General features: G+C 43.2%; 1 protein-coding gene across 1 annotated transcript in view; it reads right to left on the bottom strand.

The window, feature by feature from the left end:
- Window positions 1-27,163, bottom strand: part of itsn2a (intersectin 2a) — a 34,785-nt gene extending 7,622 nt beyond the window's left edge. Inside the window, exons 1-26 of the mRNA XM_068708818.1 lie at window positions 27,084-27,163; window positions 20,892-20,963; window positions 16,000-16,092; window positions 15,840-15,903; window positions 15,303-15,478; window positions 14,819-15,031; window positions 13,052-13,145; window positions 10,967-11,109; window positions 10,634-10,697; window positions 9,786-9,923; window positions 9,589-9,695; window positions 9,242-9,492; window positions 9,003-9,152; window positions 8,789-8,929; window positions 8,582-8,669; window positions 8,345-8,484; window positions 4,899-5,038; window positions 4,349-4,760; window positions 3,785-3,963; window positions 3,583-3,643; window positions 1,875-2,107; window positions 1,740-1,780; window positions 1,473-1,639; window positions 1,135-1,168; window positions 852-976; window positions 20-116 (exon numbers count right to left, since the gene is read on the bottom strand). Of these exons, the coding sequence (XP_068564919.1) occupies window positions 20-116; window positions 852-976; window positions 1,135-1,168; window positions 1,473-1,639; window positions 1,740-1,780; window positions 1,875-2,107; window positions 3,583-3,643; window positions 3,785-3,963; window positions 4,349-4,760; window positions 4,899-5,038; window positions 8,345-8,484; window positions 8,582-8,669; window positions 8,789-8,929; window positions 9,003-9,152; window positions 9,242-9,492; window positions 9,589-9,695; window positions 9,786-9,923; window positions 10,634-10,697; window positions 10,967-11,109; window positions 13,052-13,145; window positions 14,819-15,031; window positions 15,303-15,478; window positions 15,840-15,903; window positions 16,000-16,092; window positions 20,892-20,898 (3,358 nt within the window). The 5' untranslated portion in view covers window positions 20,899-20,963; window positions 27,084-27,163. The remainder of the gene's footprint in view (window positions 1-19; window positions 117-851; window positions 977-1,134; window positions 1,169-1,472; window positions 1,640-1,739; window positions 1,781-1,874; window positions 2,108-3,582; window positions 3,644-3,784; window positions 3,964-4,348; window positions 4,761-4,898; window positions 5,039-8,344; window positions 8,485-8,581; window positions 8,670-8,788; window positions 8,930-9,002; window positions 9,153-9,241; window positions 9,493-9,588; window positions 9,696-9,785; window positions 9,924-10,633; window positions 10,698-10,966; window positions 11,110-13,051; window positions 13,146-14,818; window positions 15,032-15,302; window positions 15,479-15,839; window positions 15,904-15,999; window positions 16,093-20,891; window positions 20,964-27,083) is intronic.
- Window positions 27,164-27,978: the final 815 nt, after the last annotated feature.

Here is a 27,978-nt window from a genome sequence, read left to right as displayed (position 1 = left end):
TTCAAAGTGTGTCAAGCACCTGGCAGAGGGGAGGGGGAGGACTTGCTGCTGGAGGGGCCGAGGAGCTTGACGTGAGAGGAATGAAACCAGCCTCTCTGCCGCTTCTTGCCTCGAGCCTGCAGGGCAAAGAGCCAGTGAGAGTAAATCAGTCGCCTGCTGGTTCAATTCTGAAATCTAACATTGATGAATTGATTTTGTCGGATTTGAGTCTCAGCAGGTAAAAAAAACAACCTATACTGAATCGTGACAGGTCTTTACTGTGAATTTATATTCGCTGCTGTCATAAATCAAGCCAAAGCTCGGCCTAAAGTCTGTGAAATCCTCCTTGACCGAACTTAATACAAATGTAAATCAGCTTATTCTTTACTTAGGGTATTGGACAATTTGAGAAAGCTGTGGTAATCCTCCAACAATGTTAATTCAAATTGTGACTGTCTTTGTCTGAACTGTCCCCTAGCTGCAAGCTTGACTCATTACCGTCTCATTACCGTGTCAAACAGTTCACCGAGAGTTTAAACAGCTATAGCGGCCGCATCAGCACTAAGTAGGCCTCTCGCTGATGCAGATGTACGACCTATTGACAACCCTGTTACTACTCCTCTTACCTCACCAGCTCTTCATTGATCTGACAAGTCAGCAGATACAAAAACATCGACAGCACCAGCAGCGGTACATTTACAGACATTGAGTCATTTTACACATACGTGATACATTAAACCTGACTGTGTACCGTGTTGCAACACGTTTCTTTTGAATCTATTCATAAAGAATTTGATATATTTCATCCTCATGCATTCTTCAAACAGAGGAAGAAAAGACCGTCACTGTGGATATTCAAATATCTCTCTGACCTGCAGTTCCCCGAGCCACCAGCCAGTGGAGTTCTTGGCCAGGACCACAATCAGCTGCCCTGGAGAAAGATGCAGCTGATGCATCATCGGGCCGACGGCGGTGGTGCTGACTGCCTGTGCTATCTCTGTTGACAAAACGGAGAGAGCACAGGGTGGATTTAGATCAGGTAAATGTCAAGAGCATAATAGAGTTAATCAGCAGACTGTGACAGTCTTTGTGCGTGTGTGTGTGTGTGTGTGTGTGTGTGTGTGTGTGTGTGTGTGCAGTATTTGTGAGTCTCACCAGGCTTTTTGATTGGAGCTCCAGGTTTTGACACCTAAATTAATAAAGTTGCAGTACATTAAGGAGTAAAGTAACAAATAAGTAAATTGCATTAAAAATGAAAGAACACACACACATTGTCTATCTATCTATCTATCTATCTATCTATCTATCTATCTATCTATATATATATAAAGATGGGTCAATATAAAGATTCATGGATTAATTGCTTTGTAGAAAAGAATGTAAAGTAATAACATGCTTATCAAAGGTTTACGGCTGACTAATCTTTGAAATATTCCTTAATATATAATACACTTTATACAATTAATAAAATTAGAAACACAAATCTGTGTCACCTCTGGTTCAACAGGTCGGACATAGTTGGAGGGGAAAACCCCGGTCCGATCCCCGATGCATCCTCGCCACCATTCTCCTTCTCTCTCCGTCACCATGACAAGATCTCCCTCAACAAACGTCAGGTCCCCCGCCTCTGGGCTCTCATATGTGTACAAAGCCACATACTCTGGGTTTGGATAAAACACAAGAGCGTAAGTCAGAGCAACATATCCGACAGTTGGCTTGTTGTCATAATTAAAACGTAGAGACATATAAACTATTCTTACCTTCTAGCTGAACAGAGTCAGATGTGTCAAATGCATCCACACTGGAATGGGAACAACACAAAGTCAATTTAGTCTTACGATTAAAGCTTAAAGTTGGCATCAGAGAGGTGTGTGTACTCCCGTGTGTCCTCTTACTCCGTGTTGCCTCCCGTCTCCAAAGTGACATAGCTTTTGGGGAACCATCCCTGAGTCCCGTTGAGCTGTCCCAGCCACCAGTCCTCCCTCTGCTGCAGCACGCTGATGATGTCACCCTGGGAGAAGCTCAGCATTGCGGTGATGACGTCGCCCGTGCCGAAGGCCAGGTTGGGGTTCGTTTCCGAGGTGGCTGACCACGAGGAGACGGCTCGAGCCAACAGAGGGACGGAGGACTGAGGAGTGGGACAAGAAGGGCAGCGAGGTTTAGCATTAGAATTAGAATCCTTCTACGAAATTGAGGGAAACCTCTGGGCGAATCATCCTGATATAAAGCAACATACGGTTGTACTCTAAACTAAATATAGTTATTAACCCATAGTAAAGCTTTCTTCATATTGCATTGCTGAATCTGTATGCTAATTCCTTAGATAAAGCTATGCTCTGTTCTAAGCAGACCGGATGGCATGCAGCAGATGATTGAACCTTCATTACAAAACACAAGAGACTTGAGACTCGACCCACAAAGACTTGACTTGGACTTGCCAAAAATGACTTGCGAGCAAACGCTGATGTTATTTATTGGGAGATGGAAATCTGTAAATGTCTGTATGACCCACAGAAAGGCAAACAGAGAGAGGAACTCTCATAGGGAATAGCTATAAATATACAGCCATGCTGCTGTTGAAGATGTATGTGTGTGTGTGTGTGTGTGTGTGTGTGTGTGTGTGTGTGTGTGTGTGTGTGTGTGTGTGTGTGTGTGTGTGTGTGTGTGTGTGTGTGTGTTGGTGACAGCAGCAGCGCGTGTACCAAGCCAGACCTATATAGTTGCCTGCCAAAGCCTGTTTATAGCTCAGATATACTATGAAGGCAGACATCACTAAACCGACAGAGCAACAAGCTGTAATCACAACCGTGACATAAAATAACCGTACAAAGTTGATACGGCAACATGTTTATCAAACAGTTGCTTATTTACACATACAACAGATATAGAGAAACACTAGCATTCATTGAGAGTTATGTCTGTGGTCACCAAGCAAGTCCGATATTCACTCTCCTTTTAGCTCTGTTTTGGTTGCCACCAACTCCTGAGGGTAATATCTGGCTCTTTAGCTGCTAAATGCTCCAATATGTTCAACAGCTAGTTGCTAACTTTGTCTGTAAATACAAAACAGCTGGAAATGATGTTGATGAGAGCGGAAAACCAAAACAATGAGCTGAAAGAAGCTAAAAAATCTCCGTAGAGCTGAGGGGGATAGCGGGATTGTATAATTCTCTGTGTGTTTGTCACTATGAATGACTTCTTTCACATTATCATTTATTTGATCCATTATTAATATAAAAATGATAACTATAGCAGCTTCAATCTGATAAAATGGCAGCACAGGGAGGCCTTAAATATTCCAACAGTGCTTTTGAAAAGACATTACGAGAACTTTTTGTCCTCGTCATGCCTGACACCAGAGAGTAATATAGAAGGGATGAAAGCTAACGTTGCTCCTGTATAAACGTGGCAACTCTACCCAGAAATAGAATGCTAATCTCTGAATGGACACAGCAACAAAACAGGGTTTCAATTTGCATCTGGAGTAGGTCACCAAAAAGTGTATCTGTCCATTAGGAGGGAGCTTTCTTTTAAGGAAACTTTTAAGTTAGACCCAATTCACTGTGTGTCTGGAGTTAAAAGTAAACACAAGTGGAGCTTTACCTGTGAAGCGTCCGATTGGGCAGCAACAGTGCTGTCACATGCTACCTTCTTGTCTGGGACTCTGGGTTAAACAGGAGGGACAAACCATTAGGGAAGGAGCCAACACAAGAATAAAAGCAACCCAAGAGAAGGGTAGCAGACATTGCAACGCCCAAAGCATGACTGTTTTAAAAGGCCGTCCCATCCCGTTTCCTCCTGTTACCTTGAGTTAAGTGGCGGTGGCGGCGGACAGGACGATTTTCCCGGTGAAGAAGGGGGGGCCGTTGTCTCGGTAGTAGAGGGGGTCGGACATTTCTCCGCGTAACTCTGGGGGAACCAGCCCCTGTTCCCATGGTAGCTCCCGCAAAACCAGCCGGGCTCACCGACGGTCTGCTCATCCACCTGCATCATGAAAAACGCTGCTTAATCACTGGCAATCAGGCAGAACACGATGATGATGATTAACATGTCGTTTCCCAGCTGCAGTCGTATTTTGGACCAATCAGGAACAATGACTATTACGGAGCAATCGTACATAAAGACATCAATCACACCAACTGTAATTTTGACTTTGCACATCTGGTGTTTTCTTTTCCACTTGACCGTGTTTATTCATCAAATATTGTTTTACAAACTAACAAATATTACCATAAAACTATATGTTATCGCAATACTCAGCATATTGGAAATTGTTTGAAATTTGTTTTGTGACATAAGTATCATGATAATATTGTATTGTGTGGCTTCTGGTGATTCCCAGCCCTAATGGTAAATGTGTGTGTCGTACCTCTATAAGGCCGCCTGCGTCTATACTCAGCTCGTCTGCGTTTCGGGCAACAAACGAGTACAGAGCTCGATACGTGGTCAGCTTGGAGGGTCGCTGAGCCACCAACACCTGCTGTTGTTCTCCTCTTTCCTGCTCTTCTTTGCTCTTCCTCCTCCTCTCCTCCTCCTCCTCCTCATCCTCTTTCCGTTTCCTTTCCTGCTCCTCCTCCCTCTTCCTCTTCTCCTTCTCCTCCTCCTCTCTCCGTCTTCTCTCCTCTTCCTGCGCTTTCTCCTGGGCGGCTTGGAGGCAAGCCTGTGCCTCCCTCTCCTCCTCCTCCCTTTGTCTGGCCCTCTGCTCCTCCAGGAGCCTCCTTTGTCGCGCCTCCTCCTCCTCCTTCTCCTTCTCTCTTCTCTCTTGCTCTAGCTTGGCCTGTCTGTGGAAAGTACATTTTTAAAGCCCGACATAGAAAATGCATTTCATCTGGGAATGAAGGTCACCTAAAATAGAAACAAAGAAACAAAAAGCAGATTCAAGTAAAGTACAGTATGAGTCATTTTGCAGTCACAGTCACCTGGTTGCCTCCTCTTCCTCCCTCCTCTTCCTCTCCATCTCCTCCTCCCTGCGCCTCTGCAGCTCCCTCAGTTTCTCCTCTTTGACTCTGTGCAGGTCGTCCAGGACGGCCTGCTGCCTCACCTGCTTCTCCCTCAGCTCCTGGTGCAGCCACAGAACGTACAATGCGTTAGAGAGAAATAAAAGACAGTTTATGACCAGTTTAACGAAGCAGAAAACAGTGTTATGACCGGACACAAAACACAACACAAGTCGGTGCAAGCTTACATTCTGCTCCAACCACAAGCAAGCCAAATTAGTGGATGCACACGGCTGCACATTACAGTTGCATTCAATGTATAGAAAGATTTGGATGTGTTGCAAAAGTCATCCCTACATACAGTATGTGGCAGTTCAAAAAAATACACATATTTGATGCAATAGTACAAATACAATCATGTCCAAACGTGCAAAACTGATTGAAAAAAAAAAGTAAGCCATTCACAGACACATGCAGATGTATGTGTGTGTGTGTGTGTGTGTGTGTGTGTGTGTGTGTGTGTGTGTGTGTGTATGTACAGTTAGGTCCATAAATATTTGGACATTGACACAATTTTCATCATTTTGGCTCTGTACACCACCACAATGGATTTTGAATGAAACAATCAAGATGTGCGTTAAGTGCAGACTTTCAGCTTTAATTTGAGGGTATTTACATCCCAATCAGGTGAACGGTGTAGGAATTACAATGCATTTTATATGTGGCCCCTCCTTTTTAAGGGAACAAAAGTAATTGGACAATTGGCTGCTCAGCTGTTCCATGGCCAGGTGTGTGTTATTCCCTCATTATTTCATTGACAAAGAGCAGATAAAAGGTCTAGAGTTAATTTCAGGTGTGGTATTTGTGTTTGGAATCTGTTGCTGTCAACTCTCAATATGAAGTCCAAAGAGCTGGCACTATCAGTGAAGCAAGCCATCATTAGGCTGAAAAATCGAAACAAACCTATCAGAGAGATAGCAAAAACATTAGGTGTGGCCAAATCAACTGTTTGGTACATTCTTAAAAAGAAAGAACGCACTGGTGAGCTCAGCAACACCAAAAGACCTGGAAGACCACGGAAAACAACTGTGGTGGATGACAGAAGAATTATTTCCCTGGTGAAGAAAAACCCCTTCACAGCAGTTGGCCAGATCAAGAACACTCTCCAGGAGGTAGACGTATCTGTGTCAAAGTCAACAATCAAGAGAAGACTTCACCAAAGTAAATACAGAGGGTTCACCACAAGATGTAAACCATTGGTGAGCCTCAAAAACAGGAAGACCAGATTAGAGTTTGCCAAAAAACATCTAAAAGAGCCTGTACAGTTCTGGAACAACATCCTATGGACAGATGAGACAAAGATCAACTTGTACCAGAATGATGGGAAGAGAAGAGTATGGAGAAGGGAAGGAACTGCTCATGATCCAAAGCATACCACCTCATCAGTGAAGCATGGTGGAGGTAGTGTTATGGCGTGGGCATGTATGGCTGCCAATGGAACTGGTTCCCTTGTATTTATTGATGATGCGACTGCTGACAAAAGCAGTAGGATGAATTCTGAAGTGTTTCGGGCAATATTATCTGCTCATATTCAGCGTCTGGTGATGTCTATGGGTTCCAGACTTCAGGCTGTCATTGACTGCAAAGGATTTGCAACCAAGTATTAAAAGTGACAATTACATTGATGATTATGTTAGTTTGTCCAATTACTTTTGGTCCCTTAAAAAGGAGGGGCCACATATAAAATGTGTTGTAATTCCTACACCGTTCACCTGATTGGGATGTAAATACCCTCAAATTAAAGCTGAAAGTCTGCACTTAACGCACATCTTGATTGTTTCATTTCAAATCCATTGTGGTGGTGTACAGAGCCAAAATTATGAAAATTGTGTCAATGTCCAAATATTTATGGACCTAACTGTATGTACAAGCTGACTTCATTTTCTTTCCCTTTTCTGACACATAAATTGTGCAGGTTAAGCATTCCATGTTTTACCCTCAGGGTGCATCCTGTTTATACAAAAAACACAGGCTAGAACAAAACCCGCAACAAAAAAGGGAAGACATTGTACCAAAGCAGAGCTCCATTTAATAATGAGTCAAAAGAAAAAACAAGGATGAGTGAACAGATCAAATCATCACGGGATGAAAAGGAGAGGAAGACTGAGGCAAGGGTGAAATGAAAAACAACAACTAAAAAGGAGGGGTGAAAAAGATTACACAGTGGGAGGTAGAGAGAGAGAGAGAAAGAGAGAGAGAGGAGGAAGGATAACCTTGATGAGGAGGAAGAGCTGGCTGAGGCAGGCCAGCAGAGACAGAAGGCCCCGCAGGACACAGTCATCCATATCCCCGAGCTATGAAACACACAGTGTGATTATGGAGGGAAGGAAAGTGGGAAGAGAATAGAGGAAAGGTAGGTACTCAAGACAAAGGGAGGAATACAGAGGTGAGTTATGAGACGGATAAAAGAAGAAAATAAGCATCACAAAGAAACACAATAAATGGAAACGAGAAGAAAGATTTCCAGTTGGAGGGAAGCAGAAGGGGGGAAAAAAGACAGAGGAGAGAAGGAAAGGTGTTAAAAGCTTTAAAAAGCAGTTAAGAAAAGGAAACAATAGAAGAGACCAAAGAGAGAGCAACTGTTGATGCTGCAACTATTAGTATTAGATTGGCGATATGTTGTAAGAAGATATGACATCATTCATCACAGGTATTGAATTTTCAGGCTTTCTACCAGCAAGCGTGCACGTCCGAGTCTGTATGTATGTGTGCAATAACGTGAGGTAACAAGGTTTTCTTTTCCTTCCTGAGGGGTGAAACTCAAAGACCCGCTGAACAAGGTTTCACAGCAGCGTTCTCACTGTGAAACTCACTTTTTATTCTATTCCAATAAACTGAAGCTGAAGGAAAAAAAAAAAAACATCTTCTGGTTCCTAATATTGGTGTAATCCATTATATAGTTATATTGCTTTATTTTGTCGTATTATTATGATTATACCCAACTTCTATCTTGAATTATAAGTCAATATTTAATCACTTTCACACAAAAAAAGAGCCAATTCCATTTGTTCCTCCTAAAGGAATAGCTTTTGGAAACTTATTTGCTTTCTTGCAGAGAGTCAAATGAGAAAATTACCACTTTTGTTTCTGCACATTAATTTTGGAATGAGTCAGTTGATTAGCTTAGCTAGCTGTCTAAAGACTGGAAACAGGGGAATACGGCTAGTCTGGATTTTTAGGTAATCCTAAACTTCTTCAAAGCTAAGCTGTGTTACCTAAAATAATCTATGGGTGGTCTGAACTGAACCTGGCTCTTCCTGGGCTACTATGAGTTGAGTTGAAGATAAATATTCTAAGCTCCGTTGAGATGGGCTAAAAAGTTCACTACCAGCCTCCACATCCTGAACAAGTCTGTGCCGATCACTGACCTTCAGCTCCTTGTTGTACTGCTCCATCTGGGCCAGTTTGTCGGTGGTCTCCCTCTCCAGAGTGTCAAGCTGGTCCTTCAGCCTCCGGCAGTTCCCTCCTTTCTCCGTCACGCTCCCGGCCAGCGAGGTCAGAGTCACCGCTGCAAGGAGAAATGTCAAAAGGTAAGAGGCAAGTGTCTAGACTTCAGCGACCGACATGATGTCCCGCGTGTCGTGCGACAGACGTTTGTCACCCACAGGAGATTTTGTTGAGGTTGATGATTCGCAGCTTTTCTGTCAGCCTGTGTTGTTCTGGGACCAGCTGGGAGAGCTTCCTCTGCCAGTCCTATGGCAAACACAGAGGCATACATACGAGCAGAAAATGAAGAAAAGAACAAACATTCATGGGAATAACTGAATAAATGTTTGACGGGGAGGAAGTTAAAGCAAAAGCATTTCTTTAACCTCAAACTGAAGCTGCAACGTGTTGATCTCTACGATGCGCGAGTCCCTCTTCTGATTGACGAGGTCCACCTCGGCCTTCAGAATCCGCCTCTTGCTCTGAGCGTCACGGAGGCGGTCGGAGATCAGCTTGTGCTTGTTACCCTGCGAGACCAGGCAAGAGATATCAGTGCGCTCCCCGTGCTTTCTTATGAGTGTTCATTTCTGTATGTCTCACCACATCCTGCAGCTCCAACTCTAGACTCTTCTTTTTGGCCCTGAGTCGGGAGATCTCCTCCTGCTCCCCCTCTTTCCTTCTGCCCAGCTCCTCTCTCTTCCCACGCTCCCACTCCTCCCTCTGGTGGCGCTCCATCTCCTGCTTCGCCGCCTGAAAGCACGAAGGAACATGGTAGTCACAGAGGCATGGCGGTCCAGATGTTCGGCAAATCACAGATGAGGCCGTTTTCTCCAGCTCACCTCCTTCCTCTCCAGCTCTCTCAGCCTCTCCTCCTCCCTCTGTCTCTCCATTTCTCTCCGCCTCTCCTCCTCAAGCCTCCTCCGGTTTTCCTGCTCCCTTGCCTCCCTCTCCCTCCTTTCATGAGCCTCCCTCTCCTCCCTCTCTCTCCTGTCCCTCTCCTTTCGCCGCTCTTCCTCCAGAGCCAGCCGGCGTTTCTCCAGCTCGGCGCTGCCTCGCGCAAAGTTCTCCTTCAGCTTGTCCTCAAAGGACACTAAAGAGAGGAAAAGACAGACAGAGAGGCATGACGCCGAGGGAGACTAATGACTCAAATTCGAACACAACAAACTGTGAGCAGGACACGCCATACCACTGCTCTTGGTCTTTTGTGGAGGTTCTATCTCCGGTGTGTCTATTAAACAGGGAGTTATGTAGGGCCCCGTTCCATTAACAAGCTCACTGGGCTTGATTCCTCCTCTGAAATATCCAAAAAAGATAATAACGAACATGTTATAATGAATGTATAAAATAATCCATTGAAGGTGTCAATCTGTGTGTGTGTGTTACCTGAGAGAAGGAGGCACCAGGTCTTGAGGCAGTGTGAGGGGCAGCGGTCGGCCAGTTTTAGCCATGTCCACAAGGTGCATGGCCAGAATGAACTCATCGGCTTGCAGCTGACCGTCCTTGTCCACGTCTGCCAAGGTCCTGTGTACGCACAACATAGTAACTCACGTCGTAAAGCGGTAAAGAGGTGAGAATATCATGATTTTAAAGCAGCATAGTGGTCTTCATTAGAGGCAGCGAGACAAGCTGTCAAGCTGTGATTGTGAACGACTTAGCGAACAGTTGCCTATTTACTCATCCAGCAGACACAGAGCAACATTGAGATTCATTAGCAGAAACGTTACTGACACACCAGGCTCATGAGTCCTTTACACTCATTTAGTTTCCACCAAATCCTGAGGGAAATACTTTTTATTACTACTCTTTAGATGCTAAATACCTCACTGGGTTCATCAGCTAGACGCTAACTTTGTCTGTTTGCCTTTTGGTGCTGGGTCTGTGGTGTATGTTCGATTCATAAGAGTCTTTTTTGCTTCAATAAACCACAACAATGAGCTAAAATTAAAAAAATACAAACATTTTATTGCTAGCTGGATCGCTGTTCATAGTATGTATATCTGTACGTATTAAGAGGTATGATTTTGGATCATTTTTTGTTATTTTTGTTAAATGATAAATCATGTGTAGGTTTGACTTAATGGCATTATGCATTCTGCCTGTCTAGTGATCAATAGATACTAGTATGAACTTAATAAGGCACACAGCCCGAGATGTGGCTACCTGGCTACAAACACACACACACACACACACACACACACACACACACACACACACACACACCTCATACTCACCAGATGGTGGCGAGCTGAGTCTGGGTCAGGTTGGATGCAATCAGCGCATTTCTAACCTGAGGTCCTGCAAAGTAAAGATGACATCAGAAATAATGACACCCGACGAGGACGTGCTTGCCTACGTTCTGTCAACGTTTAAGAGGGGTTAAGAGGGGTTAAGAGCAATCACAAGAGTTCCGTGAGTGCATGTGTGTGGAAAGTGAAACTGACGCAGAGTACGCTCTGTCAAACTTTACCCAAAAGGCCACTCATGAGCAGCCAAGCGGTCCTGAGAACCTCCTGTTTGTTTTGGCTGGAGTTGTGTACGTATGCGTGTGTCCGTGCGGGACCTACCGGACAAGTAGCCACTCATGAGCTTGTCTAGCGTGTTGAACTGCTGACGGTACTTGAGCCTCGCGCCCTGCGGGACGGCCCAATCACTAGCACCCGTCTTCGGAGAGTTACTGGCCAGCGACGTGGTGGAGGAAGAGTTTGAACTACGGACGGAGAGAAAAAATAATAAAATGCATGAGCTTACACCAAGATATCACCTAAAGGGAAATTACAAAATAATATTACATGGTCAGCGTTCCCTCTCTCCCTTGTATTCAAGCCTCGACTTAGACCCACTAATTGCTCCGAGACTCCCTGGTGTTATCTCTCAGCTCTTAATTAGCTGTAGAGGAAGCAACCGACCACGTAGACAATGACTCTCTGAAACGAGACAGCGGCGTACACTCGGGCTATGCTAATCAGCCCTTCTGTTTTTATAGTAAACAACGCCTCTGCAAGAATAGCAATAGCATAGGCTGGGTCGATGGTGTTCATTTGAGAAGAATGTCCTTTTTTTTCAGTCATTATAGCTCAGTGGAAACTTGCAGCACTCGTCTGAAATAGAAGAGGGTTCAGGGAGACAATGGGAGATGCATGTGCAGGATCCTCCCTCTGCCTTAGGGATATTTTTCAGTGTGTGTATGTGAATGTGTGTGTGTGTGTGTGTGTGTGTGTGTGTGTGTGTGTGTGTGTGTGTGTGTGTGTATAACTTAGTGCCACCAGGAGGGTATAAGTCACTTATACTAAAACTTGTTATGGTTCTGGTAGAAAAAAAACAAAACAGGATAAGATGCTTTTGCACACTGTGGAAATGCGAGTCGCATACCAGTGACTGCTGTTGTTTGACTTCTAGCCCACCTGCATTCAGGACGCCTCTCCTTTCCCTTACTGTGCTGTATGTCTATGATTTTTCATGTATTGTTATATGCATTGCTATAAAAAAACATTTGCCCTTCTGGGACAAAAATAAGGCTGAAAGTTAAGAGGTTAAAGTGATGTGGATGGCTGCTGGATCAACATGTACTGGTATTTGACTTCCCAACACTCCTGTTGCCCTTTTTTTATACTTGCCACCACCTACACCTGAGGCCAGGACAAACACTAGGCCCATTTAAAAACAATACATTCAAAATGAAATCAGATACTACTCCTACTCATTTTCCCAAACCACACATAACACCATGTGAAGGATCAAGGATATTAGATATGCTATTGTCTTTCTTAAGGGAATCTGGCCGTTACTGAAACTGCACCTCCCGGACTCTGATTTCTTCTTTGTTTACTCCTCATTACATCCCACTGCTGTAACTAATCCAGGCAGAGATGAAGTGCGTCGTGCAAAAACACAAATGACAGTGGCAGTTTGAGTGCCATGGATGTAGGACTGCGAACCCCTCCAGTCGCTATCTCCTATTTCCACTTCCCTTTGAGATATACCAACATTCACAGCTGATAACGTATATGACATTGTTACCATTTAATGGGACAACCCCCACCGGGGACAAGTTAACTTTATCAAGACTAAGAGTCTACAGCCAAACTAGCGCATAGATACAGCAGTAATTTGAAATGCTAACAGTAGCATGTTATCTTTTTAGCATTAGCTTTTGGGACTGATGAGAGTTTCATCATTTTTGCAAGTATTAAGTCATAAAGTCTAATGGAAAAGCCAGTCGGCTTGGATGGAGACTTCACAGTAACAGTGAACTCCTCCCTTAAGAATGCCCTTTGCCTCTAATGTTTGCGACTCTAAACAAGCCCACTTCCTAATGTTGCAATCTCATTTCAAAATGCCCTTCCTGCTCTCTCTGTTATCTAAGGGTTTCATCTCTGCCTGCATTCTGATCCTCACAGGACGAATAGGGCTGGTAGTGTGCGACACAGACCGGTGTTAACAGCAGCCATTCCCTTAAAATCTCTGCATAATAAATGGTGCATTTTAGAAGTCGTCACATCTCCCAGAAATCCAACTTGGAAACTGAGTGCTTGATTCTAAATTTATGTTTCAGCGAGAACTTGTGCTGATGTGCTGACAGAGGACATTCAAAATGAGCAAAATTCTCTATTTTGGGGGAGCTGACAGTGACAATCTATTTCCACTCTCACCTGCTGGATCCAAGGTCCAGAAGAGAGTTGGCCTTCGACATGCCGGTGGACGGAGAGAACGCCATGGGAGAGGAAAAGCCAGAGAGAGGGAGCGCTGCAAATAGGGTTGGAGGCAGTTGGTTAATAGTCAAATATCATTTTTTGACAAGCTCAAGGAAATATGAGAAAACAATCTGCTGAATGCTTCAGTGCATGCATGTGAACACAAGTGTGTATGTGCTTTTTTTTTAATATGCAATCTCTGACATACTATGTGCAGGGTGCTGCTGCCCTTGAACGTTTGTACATCTAATCTTATCTCCTCATACTTTACAGTCGCAGCACACAGAGCTCCAGCAGCAAGGTTATTGACATCTGGTTAAAAACAAAACGATCGCTGTTTTCTGCAAGTCTGAGGGTTTAGTCTGGAAAGCTGCGGCAGTGGCATTGGTACATTTTCCCCCCATTTCAGAGAAGAAGGATGAAGATGGAGGGAGCACCAAATAGGAGAGAAACGTCACGCTAATTAGGTTGCACATTTCACAGCCGGAAAGGAATCTCGAACAGGGCGAGAATAAAGAGAGCCGCCAAAGGACAGATGGAGGAGGTGAGAGAGGAAGAGAGCACAGTCAGATAAAAGATAAAACAGACTCAATGAGTATGTGTACATCAGCATCCACACCTGATATCAATGTTTTACTGTGGTGACTTATCTCCTTGGTGGTAAAAAAAACCCAGCTGTTACTGCATAATGCAAGATACATACACATACAGTCGCCTATGTTCAGATACTTCCATATTCCATTCAAGTCAGATAGAAAACCTCAGGGAGTGGATAAGCTGCAGCCCTTTCATCTTACATGTGTTACATTAACACCGCACCATAAATGCACAAGACCTGAATAAATAACTGACCCTGCTACACCAAACATTACACACCAGGATTGGGTTGCACCAAGCTATTCATTATTCCTTCCTAAGCTCTAAGCTCTTAGTAACTACTAGTTTCAAAGCAGTGATCGACTCAATCAGGCTGCACCAAACTTAAAGGCACAGTGTGTAGAATTTGGTGGCACGTATCGGTGTGGTTGCAGATTGCAACCAGCTGAATGTCCCCTTCGCTCACTCCTGCTTTTCCAAGACTGCACATGTTAGCTCGCTAACGTTAGCTCTGGCGGTTGGTTTGTAGCAGATAAACCAGGTGGTTACTTGGTTTAAACGTTAAGTGACAACTAATCTTTTCGTAAGAACTAGACTGTGACGTACGCCATTTTAATGTATTAATGCATAATCTCCATTGAGTAATAAGTCATGTTATGATTAGACTTGTAGTTTGAATCTACAATGAGCTGCTGCAACATCCAAGGACCTCTAAACGTTGTGAAATTTTGAAAAGATTTACAGCTAAAATTTCAAGCACGGAAAAAGATGAGAACATACATAAACACATGTATTCCTCTCATTTTTACCTGGATCTGTGTTCCCAGCTGTAATGCTATGGCAATGTGTTTATTTGCATGTGTAGAAGCTATCAATAGCACAAGCCTCTTATCTATGCTGTTCTGTCAGGCTTTTCTTTGTGTTCTCCTTTTTTGCATTTAATCTAATTTTGGGACGTGTGCCAGTGAAATATCTCGGTTACTCTGGAACATAACACAAAATATTCAGCGCACATTCTCTCTTTATAATCCCAGGTTAAATTGGAAAGAATTGGTGCTAATCCACTAATAAATATCTAGCTGTATTTGTCCCTGGAGCAATTCGGAATGGTTCCACTGCAGAACCAACCTGAATTGTTGGGAACAAGAGGCGGGGTGAGGAGGTTGACATTGCCGTTGGGGAGTCCACAGCTTCCCAGGCAGTGGATGAGGGGCAGAGTCATTGGCGTTGGCAGAAGGGTTTGCACGGAGTGCATGGAGTGGTTAGCCGGGATGGGTGTTAGGATGGGCATGGCTGACATGGATGACAGACCGATTGACAGGTTTGGCATAGAACCCATTCCTGCAAGGAGGAAACACACACATGTAAACATGAACCGATCCAGAAGACCGTTTCAGAAGAGAGACTAACTTATAGTTGAATTTAAAAATGGGAAACTTCCACTTTTACCATGACTCAGATACATAAGCATCCCATTTTGAAATACAACTAAAATGCATGAGTTATTATTCTATGTGAAACAACACTTCTAAAAGACACAGTTGTGAGAGAAAGAGATGTTGTGGTTTTGAAATTGGATCGTGGCTGTAAAAATCCTCAGACAAATCTTTACCAAAACGTGCTGATGAAGGGATGGTTGACGCCAAATTGGAGACGGGAGGTTGCTTCATGGTGTTTGGCAGGACAGACGGTAAGTTCCGCCCCTGAAGTGTGAGTTTAATGAGCTTCATAGCGATGGAAAACTCCTGTCTGTCCATCTTCCCATCGCTTTCCATGTCAGCTAGGTTCCTACAGGAGGCGGAGAAAGAGCGGGCTGACTTACAATATGATCCGTTTATAGCACAGCATTCCTAGTCTGTTTCTTTTTTAGACAGTATAAAGGGCGAGGGTTACACAAGGTTCTCTTCTGATTACAAAACACACACACACACACACACACACACACACACACACACACACACACACACACACACTTTCTCCCCACTCTTACACATTCACTTTACTAGGTGGGGCAGGCTGTGAAGGAAGTGAGTGCTCTACAGGAAATAAAAAGCAGGCCGAGTAGACCAAACTAACTCTGGCCAGAAACAAAGGTTGGACCTACTGACCTACTTGCTCTGGCTTAACATTGTGGCTCGATGGTGCTTACCAGATCTCAGCCAGGACAGAAGCAGGCAGGCCAGACTGGAGGAAGAATTTCCTGGCTTGTTCTCCTGGAAACAGACAAAAATCACTAGAATTAAGAGAGACGGGCATTTGATACAGCTTAAAAAACTATGACACTTCCGTTTGTTGTGACAACGGCCTACCTGAGACATAGCCGAGGACGGGGGCGAGGGTGTCAAACTGTTTGTCGTGTTTCCCCCTCTCCTCTGGAGTGATGGCCCACACACTGGCTCCGCCTGGACAAAAGCCAAGAGATGTTGTTTTGAAATCGCAATGAAAACAGGATTTTGAGATGCTAAAGTTGGTGCAAATCTTGGTCAAACATAACGTCTTTAATGTGCAATAACAGGGTAAAGGATCACTAAAAAGTGTGCTCCACAGTGGCGTCCCTGTAGCCAACTGGTTAAGATGCATAACCCGAAATGTCCACAGTTGGATTTTGGCCAGGGACCTTTGTTGCCTGTCATGTCTCTCTCTGGAAATGTCCATCTCACGGTGGAGTGAGAAGAAAAGTCAGGGGATCGCCAAAGTCAGTGGGTCTGATCCTCTGGAGACCATGAATGTGGGTAAAAAAAATGACATGGCGTTGACCGACATTGCCATCCAAAGACCTACGCCTCTAGCACGAATAAAAAGTAATACAAGCACTGCAAAAACTCAGACAGAGATGCAGACTATGCTACAGTATATATACACCACACATCATCATTTCAATAGACTGTAATTCTAAACAACGTCAACGGCTGTCACTGGTGCTGCTATGTATAAGAGCTCAAATCCCAAAAAGATCCTGCTTTATTATAACGCCAGCTACATTTTGGAGCCCCAGACTTTCCTAAATATGACAGCGCCAATTCTTATGAAAAAAGATAAAGAGAAGCTATTTTAAACCATTATGCGTGGGCTGCACTCCACTCGTCAACACACACACAAATGCAGCAACACATTGAAAGTCCCCAAAGCGGAAATGCTAATACCGAATTCAGTTTAGAGTGTCTTTTTTAACTCCGCCACCCAAAAAGTCTGCATAATTTCCATCCCAAATGAGAGACCCCCCCCCCCCCCTCAGATGAAACCACTCACCACCAACTCCCAACAATGATTAATGTGTAAAAATGTCCAGTCAGCGTTTTTTTTTTTCATTCCGCTCCACTCATGCATTTCTCAAGGTAAGTTCAGGGTTGGCCATGAATTAAATATGAAGTCGAATGTGCTGTGTGAGGGGTACGAAACTTAATTCTTACTCATTTTCCTTAAGACGTCTTTAATAGAGGGGGGGGGGGGGTGAGAGATTGTCATTGGAGCTGATAATCAATTAATCATCAGGGAATCCGCGAAATTAATTAAATCACGACACGATCAGGGTACACTCAAAGCCTTCTCCTTCGTTTCGTTTTTCGCAACTTCAGAGCTCTGGGGCCATTTTTAATTAAAGGAGGGACTGTATGGACGTTGTGCACAGCTGGATCTCTCCATATGGCAGTAATTGAAGGACAGAGATGCAGATAAAGAGACAATGACAGATAACGAGCCCAGACAGCAGAGATAGAGAAGTAGAGTGATGCACAGCCGAGTGATGGACTAGTTAATCGACTGTAACCTACATTAGAAACGGTAGAAACAGATGGTTTCATGTGAGAAACGCTTTCGGTTGTAAAGTGGATATTACAATGTTACAGATGGAAAACAACTGGGTGGGGAAAAAAACAACAAACTTTGTCTATGAGCTCCTTCAGTTCCTAAAGAGTTCATTCTCTGCCCGACAGCGACAGACAGGCATCCCTCAAACGAAAGTTTAGTTTGAGATGAAGACAACGTGTCGAGAGTTTTAAATTGATTCACCGCCTATCGTTGTGAGCGCATCGTTGTAGAGCTGCAATGATTAATTGATCATTTGTCATCTTTTAAATTATTTGCCAACTGATTCTGAGTAGTTTTTTTTAAGAAGAAAAGTTAAAATCCAAGCAATTTGTCTTTCAAGCAATTTGATAATTGAGTCTTTTTAAGCAATTCGATAAAGAAAACTAAAATAACTTGCTTAAAGATGCTGAATTCAACCCCAAGCAATTGGAGGCCATGGTTTAGATACTTGTCATAACAACTCATGACAAGGTAACTCAAAAAGAAATGTTTGTGCAGTGTACACAAAGATATAATTAAAATATATGCATTTCCACATATTGCTTTCACTGTCTTTCCACCAATGTTTAAAAAACTTAAAGGAATTAAAGGAAAGAAAAGATGAAACACTGGGTCAAAAGTATATAACTCTGATTCTGATTTTGGCTTCTTCTTAGCAACAGACAATATCTTACACGGGAAGTTCTCTCTAAACTTTTCACTTCAACATGAACAACGACACCATTATCAGGGGAGGGTATCTCTGGTAGATGCAAAAGATCCAGAGAAGTAGGAACGAAGTCTGCAGAGATACGGACAAAAACTATAGTTGTAATATTGTAGCTGTAATATTGTTATTTGGCAAAATGCTAAACTTTGTGCTATTTATGTGTGCATGTCTTTAGAGACCTGGTATCTAAAGTGTAATTTATTCACCAGCTTCAGGAAATGCCACCCTGCCCATGATGGAACTTCCTCCCCTTTGCTAACCCAAACACCCCACTGGCCACTGTTGACACAGCACACACAGCACACAGCACACAGCACACACACACACACACACACACACACACACACACACACACACACATACACATACACACACACACACACACAACACACACACACACACACACACACACACACACACACACACACACACACAATCTGAGGAATGACACAACGTTACAGCCCAGCAGATGAAATGTGAAACTACAGAGTTAAAAGGGAGAAAGATTCAAATGTCATAAATAAAAACTGCTTTGCTTGAACTGCCTTGAACTGGTCTCAGTATCTGAACCAACTCGCTCTTCTCTAAACCACCACGGTAACACCTGTTCAGGTATGCACCCCCCCCCCCCAAAGCCAACTTTTTGCAGTGCCCGACTTAGATTTGGCACTGTCAGCAAAATTGCAGTCACGAAAAAAGGCAAAAGTAATTAATCTCTCACAGAGATGTGAGTATTCTCCGCACTGTCTCGTTGGCTTTGACAGACCTCATTTAGAGGCTATTGTAAGTGAGGAAAGAGGGGAGGGGGTATTTAGCACAGGGCCACTGGGACATGTAGCTAGCATGGCCGCATCCACAGGCCTGTCAGTCCATCCAGCATGTGTGCAACAGCTCGGCGAATAAGTGGGGCATCGCAAAGCTCCTTACACACCAACCCATAGGGGTCTTCACAGCATAAGACCACTCAATGTGCGACCAGATAAAACTGTGCCAACTTTTGGAATATTTTGCAAATAAGAGAGGATTATAATGAGTCTTTTGGCTATTAAAGCCCACCAGCAGCTCTGAAGCTCCCTATTGAACAAGTAATATCTTGTTTGTTTAGTCCTTTTTAAAGTGTGCCGTAAACCAGCATTCTTATCTCGTTTCTCCGTTATTCCTTCCCTGGGTTTCTGTTAGCATCCTGACAGGCCGTCGCTGTGAACCCATCTCGACATACACCGTCAAGACCGCCACCTGGACTGTAATACTAAGAGGAACAGCTTCCTGCACAGAAACCTAGAAGACAAACTCTCAGCGAACACACAAGAGCCGGTCAGCAAATATTGGGACAACATAGCACACAGTCGGTCCATCTACAGAAAACAAACACACACACACAAAAAAAAAACCCGGCAGTAACACTCTCATGGAAGAGCTTCCACAGCGACGATTGGCTGCGCAGAATTTAAACCAACTGTGCCACAGCAGCTGCGACACAAAGAGCCTCTGCTTGTGTGGTGTAACTTCCCTTTGTCAGCCAGTGCGCTGTTGTCTAGGTGCTGTACAGTCCTTAGGGGGACGCTGGAGTCAAACCTCCAGACACCCGTCACCGGCCGGGCCTTCTGGGGGAAACCACATCACTGCTTTCGTAACTATTTACACATCAACCGCTTCAGATGGCTGCGGTGGATCAACAGTCTGTGCACGCTGCAGCATGTCAGCAGACACTGTTGCATGCCGTGTCCACCTGTTTTGGAAATCGACTTACTAATGACTCTACAATTGGCTCATTTCAGATTCACCCGTGTTCACGAGTGCGCAATAAAGCAAAGAGCTCGGCCTTCCCCGCTCGACGGAGAAGCTCATCACATACTGATGCTGTGAGTCGGAATTGTTCTCTCTCAGCGTTTATCTACTGGATGAGATTGAAGCAGAGAGTGTAGTTGTTGGGGGGGGGGGGTTGGCACTTTGTTAAAATGCAGAATTTGTCATGTGGACAAGATGCATCCGACACACACGCAAACACACACAAACCTCCTCCGAGGCATTTCTCATAGAGGCCCTTAAGGAGCGGCAACTACTGTTCTATGATCAAAGGCTGTGAAACAAGAGGATTAACACACACACACACACACACACACACACACACACTTTTGAGCAATTCTGTCCACACACCGAGGACAAAAGCGATGCATAACATTCGAGAGCGAGCACAACAACAGAAACAGAGGCAGTTCCCCCACGCAAAACATACGCAAGAATAGCTCGTGATTCGCAAAAAATTAACTCAAGACGTAGAATTGCCTGTAATGTCTTGCGCAAAATGTCACGGGATCAAAAATGGATAAAAAAAAGCACCAGATCAATATCCTATTAACCCGATCTCAGGGTCCAGTTTACAGCTGACAGTAGGGACAACCAACGTCACGCAAACATCAAAACATCCCGAGAGACTGAGACAAACGCATCTTCCAGTCTCGACAGGAAGACCATGACCAGGGAGGACGATTAAAGTTTAAAGAAGTGGCACGACACAACTGCTGCCTATTGGTCAGCTCTGTCTCTCCATTTCTGTTTTTTTTTTGTTAAAGATTTGAAAGAAAAAGTCAGTTAAATTCTAATTTCCGCCATGACCTCTCTCCACAAAGTACATAATTGCCTCCCGCAGACGGAAATATCATACGTAAGACAAAGTGTTCTTACCATTCATGGCTGCAGGTGGAGAACACGGGCGGAGAGGTGAGTCCTCTACTCGGCTGGCTAGCTCTCAGACATCTGCAGAGAAAGAGAGAGAGGGAGGAAGACGTGAGAGTGTGTGTGTGTGTGTGTGTGTGTGTGTGTGTGTGTGTGTGTGTGTGTCACGGAGCAGCGGGCGTATATGTGAGGAACGCAAGCATGCGTGTGTGAGTAAGAAAGAGAATAGAAACGATATAAATGCGGGCAAGAGGGGGAACAATTTCATCCCCCCGGTTAAAAATGCAAGGAAGGCACAGTGAACGGCTAACACGGAGAGGGATGATAGAGCGAGGGAGGGACAGAGGAGGGGAGAGAGAGCGAGAGAGAGAGAGAGAGAGAGAGAGAGAGAGAGAGAGAGAGAGAGAGAGAGAGAGAGAGAGAGAGGACAAAATGACAGCGAGAGAGGAGAGAGGATGAGGGGAGAGAAGAAGGAAGACAATGCTACCGGGGAGAAGTAGGCAAGAGGAGGACAGACAGCTGAAGGATACGGAGGAAGGAAGAATGATGGTGGTCTGAGACGGGAGGGAGCATCCATCGTTGTCTGCTCTCGCGTCACAGATGGCGGCTTTTTGCAAATCTAAGAGTATCTTTATATCTCCAGTGGTTTTAGTGGTTTTCTTCGAGTTTCTTTGAGTGGTGGTTTGGCACTTATTGGGAATATTTATTTGAATATAAAGATACATATTTGTCTTATCAGGATTGTAAATATTTCTCTCATTAGGAGGATCTTTTTTTTTAGCAGGGATGCATATATTTGTCTTATTAGGAATGAAACCAGCACTATTGGGAGTATAAGAATGTATTTAATTAGGAATATGAATATTTCCTCTTCCTGTTTAGGAAAACACATTTGTTTTATTAAGAATATAAATATTAGTCTTTTTGGGGTTATACATATTTGTCCTAATAGGAGTATCTATATCGGAGAGTCTCATCAAGGGCATTTCTGATTAAGCTGAAAGATAAAACATGTGTATTCCCACGTGTATCTGCAACGCACGCACTAACAACAAAATAAAGAGCTATGGATGTATGGAGTGCAGTTTGCATCCACTGTTGTTGCCAATGGGCATGGAGCCTGGCCCACCTGATGAGATATTCCTCTGTGGGATCTCTGGCAGAGCCCATGCAGGTAATACTCTTAAATTGGAAAATGAGCCTTGTGTGGATGGGCTTTCATTTTTCAGCGTTACAGCATGCCCTGCCACATAAAAAAAACCCTCTGCAGGTGGAGTTCCACGTCTAGTCTATTGTTCCTCTTGATATTTATGCTTTTCCTTTGCGATACCGTTGTTGCCGCATCATTTTTCAGTCTAATTACTCCAGCAATACACACCCCATATTCTCAATCATTTGTGTTTCCTCCATTTTCAAATTGAAATTTATAGAGGCAGTTTCCCTCCTTTTTCACCCAACTCTGCAGTTTCCCATTATTCTAGCCACCACTTCAATCCTGTTCTTCAGATTCCATTAGTCCCTCCACTCAAACCTAACCCTTTATTTCCTCTTGTTTCATCCATCCATCTACAAGCCTATAGCTAAGGAGCACGCTTTCTCATCAGCTGTGATTCCTGTCAGGTCGAAGCAATCTCCTCTCTGCCTCCACACTTTTTTTTTCTTTTTCTTTTTTTACCTCACTTCACTTTCTTTTTCATTTCAGCTCCCCTACTTCTTAATCATGTCTCCCTCGAACATGCATCCCCTCTTATATGACTCCCACCGAATTTATTTCATCCCTTTCCCCTCCTTCTGCTCTTGTTACACTATTGCTCCATCATCGGCTTCCCCTCTTTGCGTGTGAATTCCTGGAGGGGGAGCTGAGGTTGTCGTAGTATAAATCATTCTCTGCACATGCCGGTACTGCCAATTACTTAAGAGCAATGAACTGTGGCGTATGCCTCCGCACACACTTGAATATCTGCGCAAACAATACTGGCATTCCAAGTACAAAAAAAAAAGCATTACTCCATCCAGGGAAATGCAAACAAAAATGTTTGGACGATACAAAGAAAGCAGTTGCTCTGAGAAAATCTTGGTAATCCTAATAAAGTAATACTTAAGGCTAACTGTGAGTAGCCATCTTAATTTGTCACTGCATGATGAACAGGGATTTTAGACACAGTATCCACCCATAGTTCTTAGAAGCCACTAAACTAGCTAGCATCACTAGCTAGTTTGAAACTACCTAGTAATGCTAGCTAGTTTGAAACTAGCTAATACGGAGTCTCAACGTTATTATCACTAGGTCACGTCATTTTAAAGTTATTTTTCTAAAATGTATGAATCTTCCCAATTCACATTCTTATTCAACAGAATTTGAACAATTGTCAGGTCAGATTTGTAGACTATATTCTAAATGTTCTCAAACTGGCCAATTTGAAACTAGTTAGTGACACTGCTAGCCTACTTGAAGTTATTATTGCAAAGTCATGTTGAGATATGCTATGTTATTTTTGGGAAAAATATATATATCTTCCCAGTTCACATTATTTTTTAACAGCATTTTATCAATTTTCAGGCACTCTATATGCAACAGTTACACCTGGCAGTCTTGGTGTAAAGTGTTATTAAAAACTAATCTTTATGTAAAAATAAGTTTGCGTAGTGTAACCTGTTTTAATTTAGTGATGTGGTAAATCTCCACTTAGTAAACACACATTTTACAACATGGCTAATAAAGTCGTCATCCTGAGACTTTTTCAACCACAATAACTCAATCCTATAAAGAAATAAATCTAGGGGGCTAAAATTAAGCTCCGTTACAGAAATAACTCACCAAGCGTTATACAGTAGTATAGTAGATATAAAGTAGATAGTGCCAGAATAATCATAAATATATAAAACTACACAACGCAAAAGCATTCTCTTAATAGGCCCCTGAGCTATGTGGGTGTATGTCTGTGTAAATACTGTATGTGTGAGCCTTAAACTTGCTTATGTAAACACTTTGTATGAGGGTATTTAGCAGACTCCCATCTGCCCTCACACACACAAATCCTTTGGTACCCCAAGGTGTGTGTGTGGTTTAAAACACAAGATATTATCTATCGACTATTGGCCCCGTTAGAGAGCCGTCTCTATTCAAACAGTACACATCCTGGATTAAAGCGACACAGAATCAACACGAGGCTCAGAGGACACCCTCTACATCAACACTGACAGCACCTTCAGAGGCTCACGACTTAATGTCTCCATCTGTCATCCCTAAAGACCCATGCTTCATAAATGTATGCATTTAAAAAAAAAATCTGATTTACCTTTTGGCTCAGTCCGTGTTGATGTGACTGATGTGACGTTGCAGAGACATATCACGTTATCTGACAGTGATGATTTAAATGCCGCTTCAAGCCTCGCCATTTCCTGGCAAAGGTCTTAAAGAAACTTTACAAACGACGACAAAAAAATAATCTAATCCCTGTGATTATGTAATGTAACTTGGCCTGTGATTATTTTAGTAACTCTATTGACACGTTTTGTTTTTCGGAAGGGTGAAACGATATACAGCAACATTTCTGGAATATGTTTTCACTTCAAAAGAGTGACATAAAGACTACAAATCAACTCATCCATGCTTTCATTTACAAAACTAGTTTTCTGGAGCTTAAAGTCCGGGAATCACATGACAGAAGTTCCATGCTTCGATTACGTGATTAAGGCTTGATTAACTATTGGCCAAAGGACTTTTGGGGCCACAGACTCACAGGGGTACACTGCATGTCAAGTGGTTAGTTAATATTGCATAACAGCTTGTAAAGAGTCTCTGTGTCTAGTATTATGATCTTTTATTATCTAGAGAGGCTGCGGCCTCGGCGGTAACAGGAGTACTGTGTGCACTGAGACCTTGAATGTGACAAGGAACGTACACAATGATTTGGGGGGGGGGGGGGGGGGGGGTGACCAATAGGGATACACACCAAAATTTCTGCCTTTGGGCCTCCTAACAGGTTAATCTGGTCACGCACGTAATGGCAACTGAGCTATCATCATGACAACTGAAAAACAAACAGTGGGTTAAAATTATTGTGTCAACATCAAACGCTAAGGCTGACAGTAGTGTGCTTCTTGTGTGGGTACATGTCAGCATTGATGGTATATTGACGTTTTAATAATTCTAGCGCTTGAAAAGTTTTGGATTTGGGGGAACAGCGTGAGTCAACTTTAAAGGGCCAGGCGTTTGCTGATCCACTGCACTGAGGGAGGAAAAATGAATCAAAGAACCTTTGACTCTGCCCTGCATGCTGATTGACACCTGTGTGCGGCGCACTGGAGCACTCGGATGTGCGTATCAATGCGTCGGCTTGTGTGCACGTGTGTGTCCGACACACACTCCGCAAACAGAGGGGGACCCTGTTCAGGCAGACACAGCCCAGGAAGCTTTGCTGAGCCCGGGGAAGAAAGAGGCCTGTGTGTGTGTGTGTGTGTGTGTGTGTGTGTGTGTGTGTGTGTGTGTGTGTGTGTGTGTGTGTGTGTGTGTGCTAGTATTTTCTGCCTGTTCACAAGAGCACAGAAACACACAGAGACATCCACACACACCTTCCTCTGCTGTGCTGCAGGTGAAAAATCGGGGAGCGGAAGAAATCCGTCTTATATTTATCACCCCTTTGATACATTTGTGGGTCAGCTTGAGCAATGATTCACCGAAGCCTCTTTTTTTACTTCCTTTAAACTCCCAACACTTCAAACACACACTCAACAGCATGTCCCACCTCAGCTTCTTACCTTAACAACCCTTTGGCACAAGATTACTTCTCTTGATGTAGAGTGCCAAAATGTCTTCAATAAAGCGTTCTCGCTTACTCCGTCTGTCATGTGAAACTGGACCCTGAAAGTCTGCATTTGCGCTCCAACGTTCAATACAACAATGAATGTATGCATGCATGTATGCTTGTGTGCGTTTATGTGCGTTATGCAGTGAGTCTCTTCTTGGTGGGTGGATGTGCAGCGGTCCCCTGCTGGGATGAGGCCAGATGTCATTTGGGAACTGCAGTTTAGATGGACTTTGCCACTTCAGCAAAGAAAGGCCTCCTCTTTGTGTTTTCAACCGAGAGCAGCAGAACACACACACACACACACACACACACACACACACACACACACACACAAACAAACAAACACACTGAGCAATCTCTATAATGAGTCTATGCTGCAGTGAATGAACACGAGCGCGGATGGACTGCTGCACCTGCCTCAAAATCGCCTTATTGATGACTGGAAAACTGCAGTGATGGGAAACAATCCAAACGTCTGATAACATCTTTCCATTTCAAATGCTTTAAAGACACACAGACTGTCACTCCTCTCTGGGGAGCTCCAGAGACGTCCTGGTGATTTCCCCCAAGGTAAAAAGGTGGCCATATTATCATTATTATTGGGCTGGATTTGTTTGGACACTGAATGTTTAAGGAGCATTGTGTCATTTGTCTCTGTGAATGGTAACTTTACTTCAGAGAAAAAGATGTGAATAACCTCTGGATTTATGTTTCCTGTCATAAAACAATAAAGCCATTGTACATGGCCCATAGCATATTTGTGCCAGGTAATATGTTGTATGGATAATTAATAAATAAATATATATATATATATATATATATATATATATATATATATATATATATATATATATATATATATATATATATATATATATATAGTGTGGTATATATATACCACACTAGATATACTGTCACTGACTGACAACATTCCTAATAACATAGAGGCAATTTGCAGCCGACAGCCCTTATTTTGGTGATTTTTAAAAGGATTTATCTTGAAATGTAATTTTAGCACATCTGTTGAAAGACATTCAAGCATATATTCCGGTCTAATTGTAGCCACTGACAGGCGTTTTCAGCCATATGGAGTGTTCCTAATCTTACAACGCAGACAACAAGCCATCATTGAGGGTTTAGTGGAGTGACAGGTGTCAGGAATTCACATTTTTTAAGGTAGACAAAAAAATGTATAACCTCAAGGCTATAATGTTAATACGCTACACTGCCTCGGCTGTTCAATTTAGGATTATTAAAGCAGGATATCTCCAATTACCTTCTATGAAAAGGTAAAAAAACAACAACAACATGGGCAACCTTGATGGTGTCCAGTAGTGTTACATCTGTCCGGTCCAGATAAATGCATTAAAAATGATTTCTTGTCATTTACCTGTTGCGGTTGAACTGCGGTGGTGATCCGACATCCAGGCAGGAAAAATGAGCTACTGAAGAGGGAGGAACCGACCCAGCAGCCGGGGTGGGTGTGGACTGGAAATGGGCGTCTCCAGAGAGTCAAGCCGAAAAGATTTACATACAGAAGTTCCGGTAATGGCTTTCACAATAAAACTACTTGACGCTCATATATGACATTTTGGTAAAAACCATAAGGTTACCCCCCCCCTCTTAACAACAAAAACACTCAAACCACACCTTTATCAAATATACAAATTCAGTTATCCACGCATATACTTTACTGGACTCGATGCTTCTCCCCTTTTCAATGTGTTTCAGTGAGTCAAAGTCATTATTTTGTTGGATATTTACTCCTGAAAGACATTCAAAAACAAAACATTGGTGATTTCCCATTTACAGTGTTTATTTTGGATAGCTGAAGAGATGAGAAATTCTTCCTTTTTTATGTCTGCTGAGTCCCATTTTGTCATGTTTAGCTTGCCTAGCGCATTTGAGAGGTTTCTGTACAGCCTACCTCCCCTACACACGCTTTAAAAAGTAGAAATAGACCATTGAATGTATATTTGAGTTTGTATGCATGTGATTGACTCATTTTAGATATTTTACTTTGCTTTATTTTAAGTGTGAAACGAAATAAAGTAAATTAAAATGTACTTTTTAAGAATGTAATTGTTGAACCTCTGTAGTGGCTAAGTGTGTCACTTTTAAGACTTTTACTTTGAAGGGACAAAGACTTGCAGTCAGTGCTCTGGCTGTTAATTGATGATTTGACTGGCCAGTCAGACTGGTCAATGCCAAATTACTTTTAAACCTGTGTGTTTCATTCACACTCATTACTGAGGCGAACATGTGTACTTAAAGGCCTAAAGTCA

The sequence above is a fragment of the Cebidichthys violaceus genome, unplaced genomic scaffold (genome assembly GCF_023349555.1).
Source record: "Cebidichthys violaceus isolate CVI_PGR_0920_01 unplaced genomic scaffold, fCebVio1.0.p SCAF_14, whole genome shotgun sequence".
Classification (NCBI taxonomy): domain Eukaryota; kingdom Metazoa; phylum Chordata; class Actinopteri; order Perciformes; family Stichaeidae; genus Cebidichthys; species Cebidichthys violaceus.
This window is presented reverse-complemented; position numbering and strand designations above follow the sequence as displayed.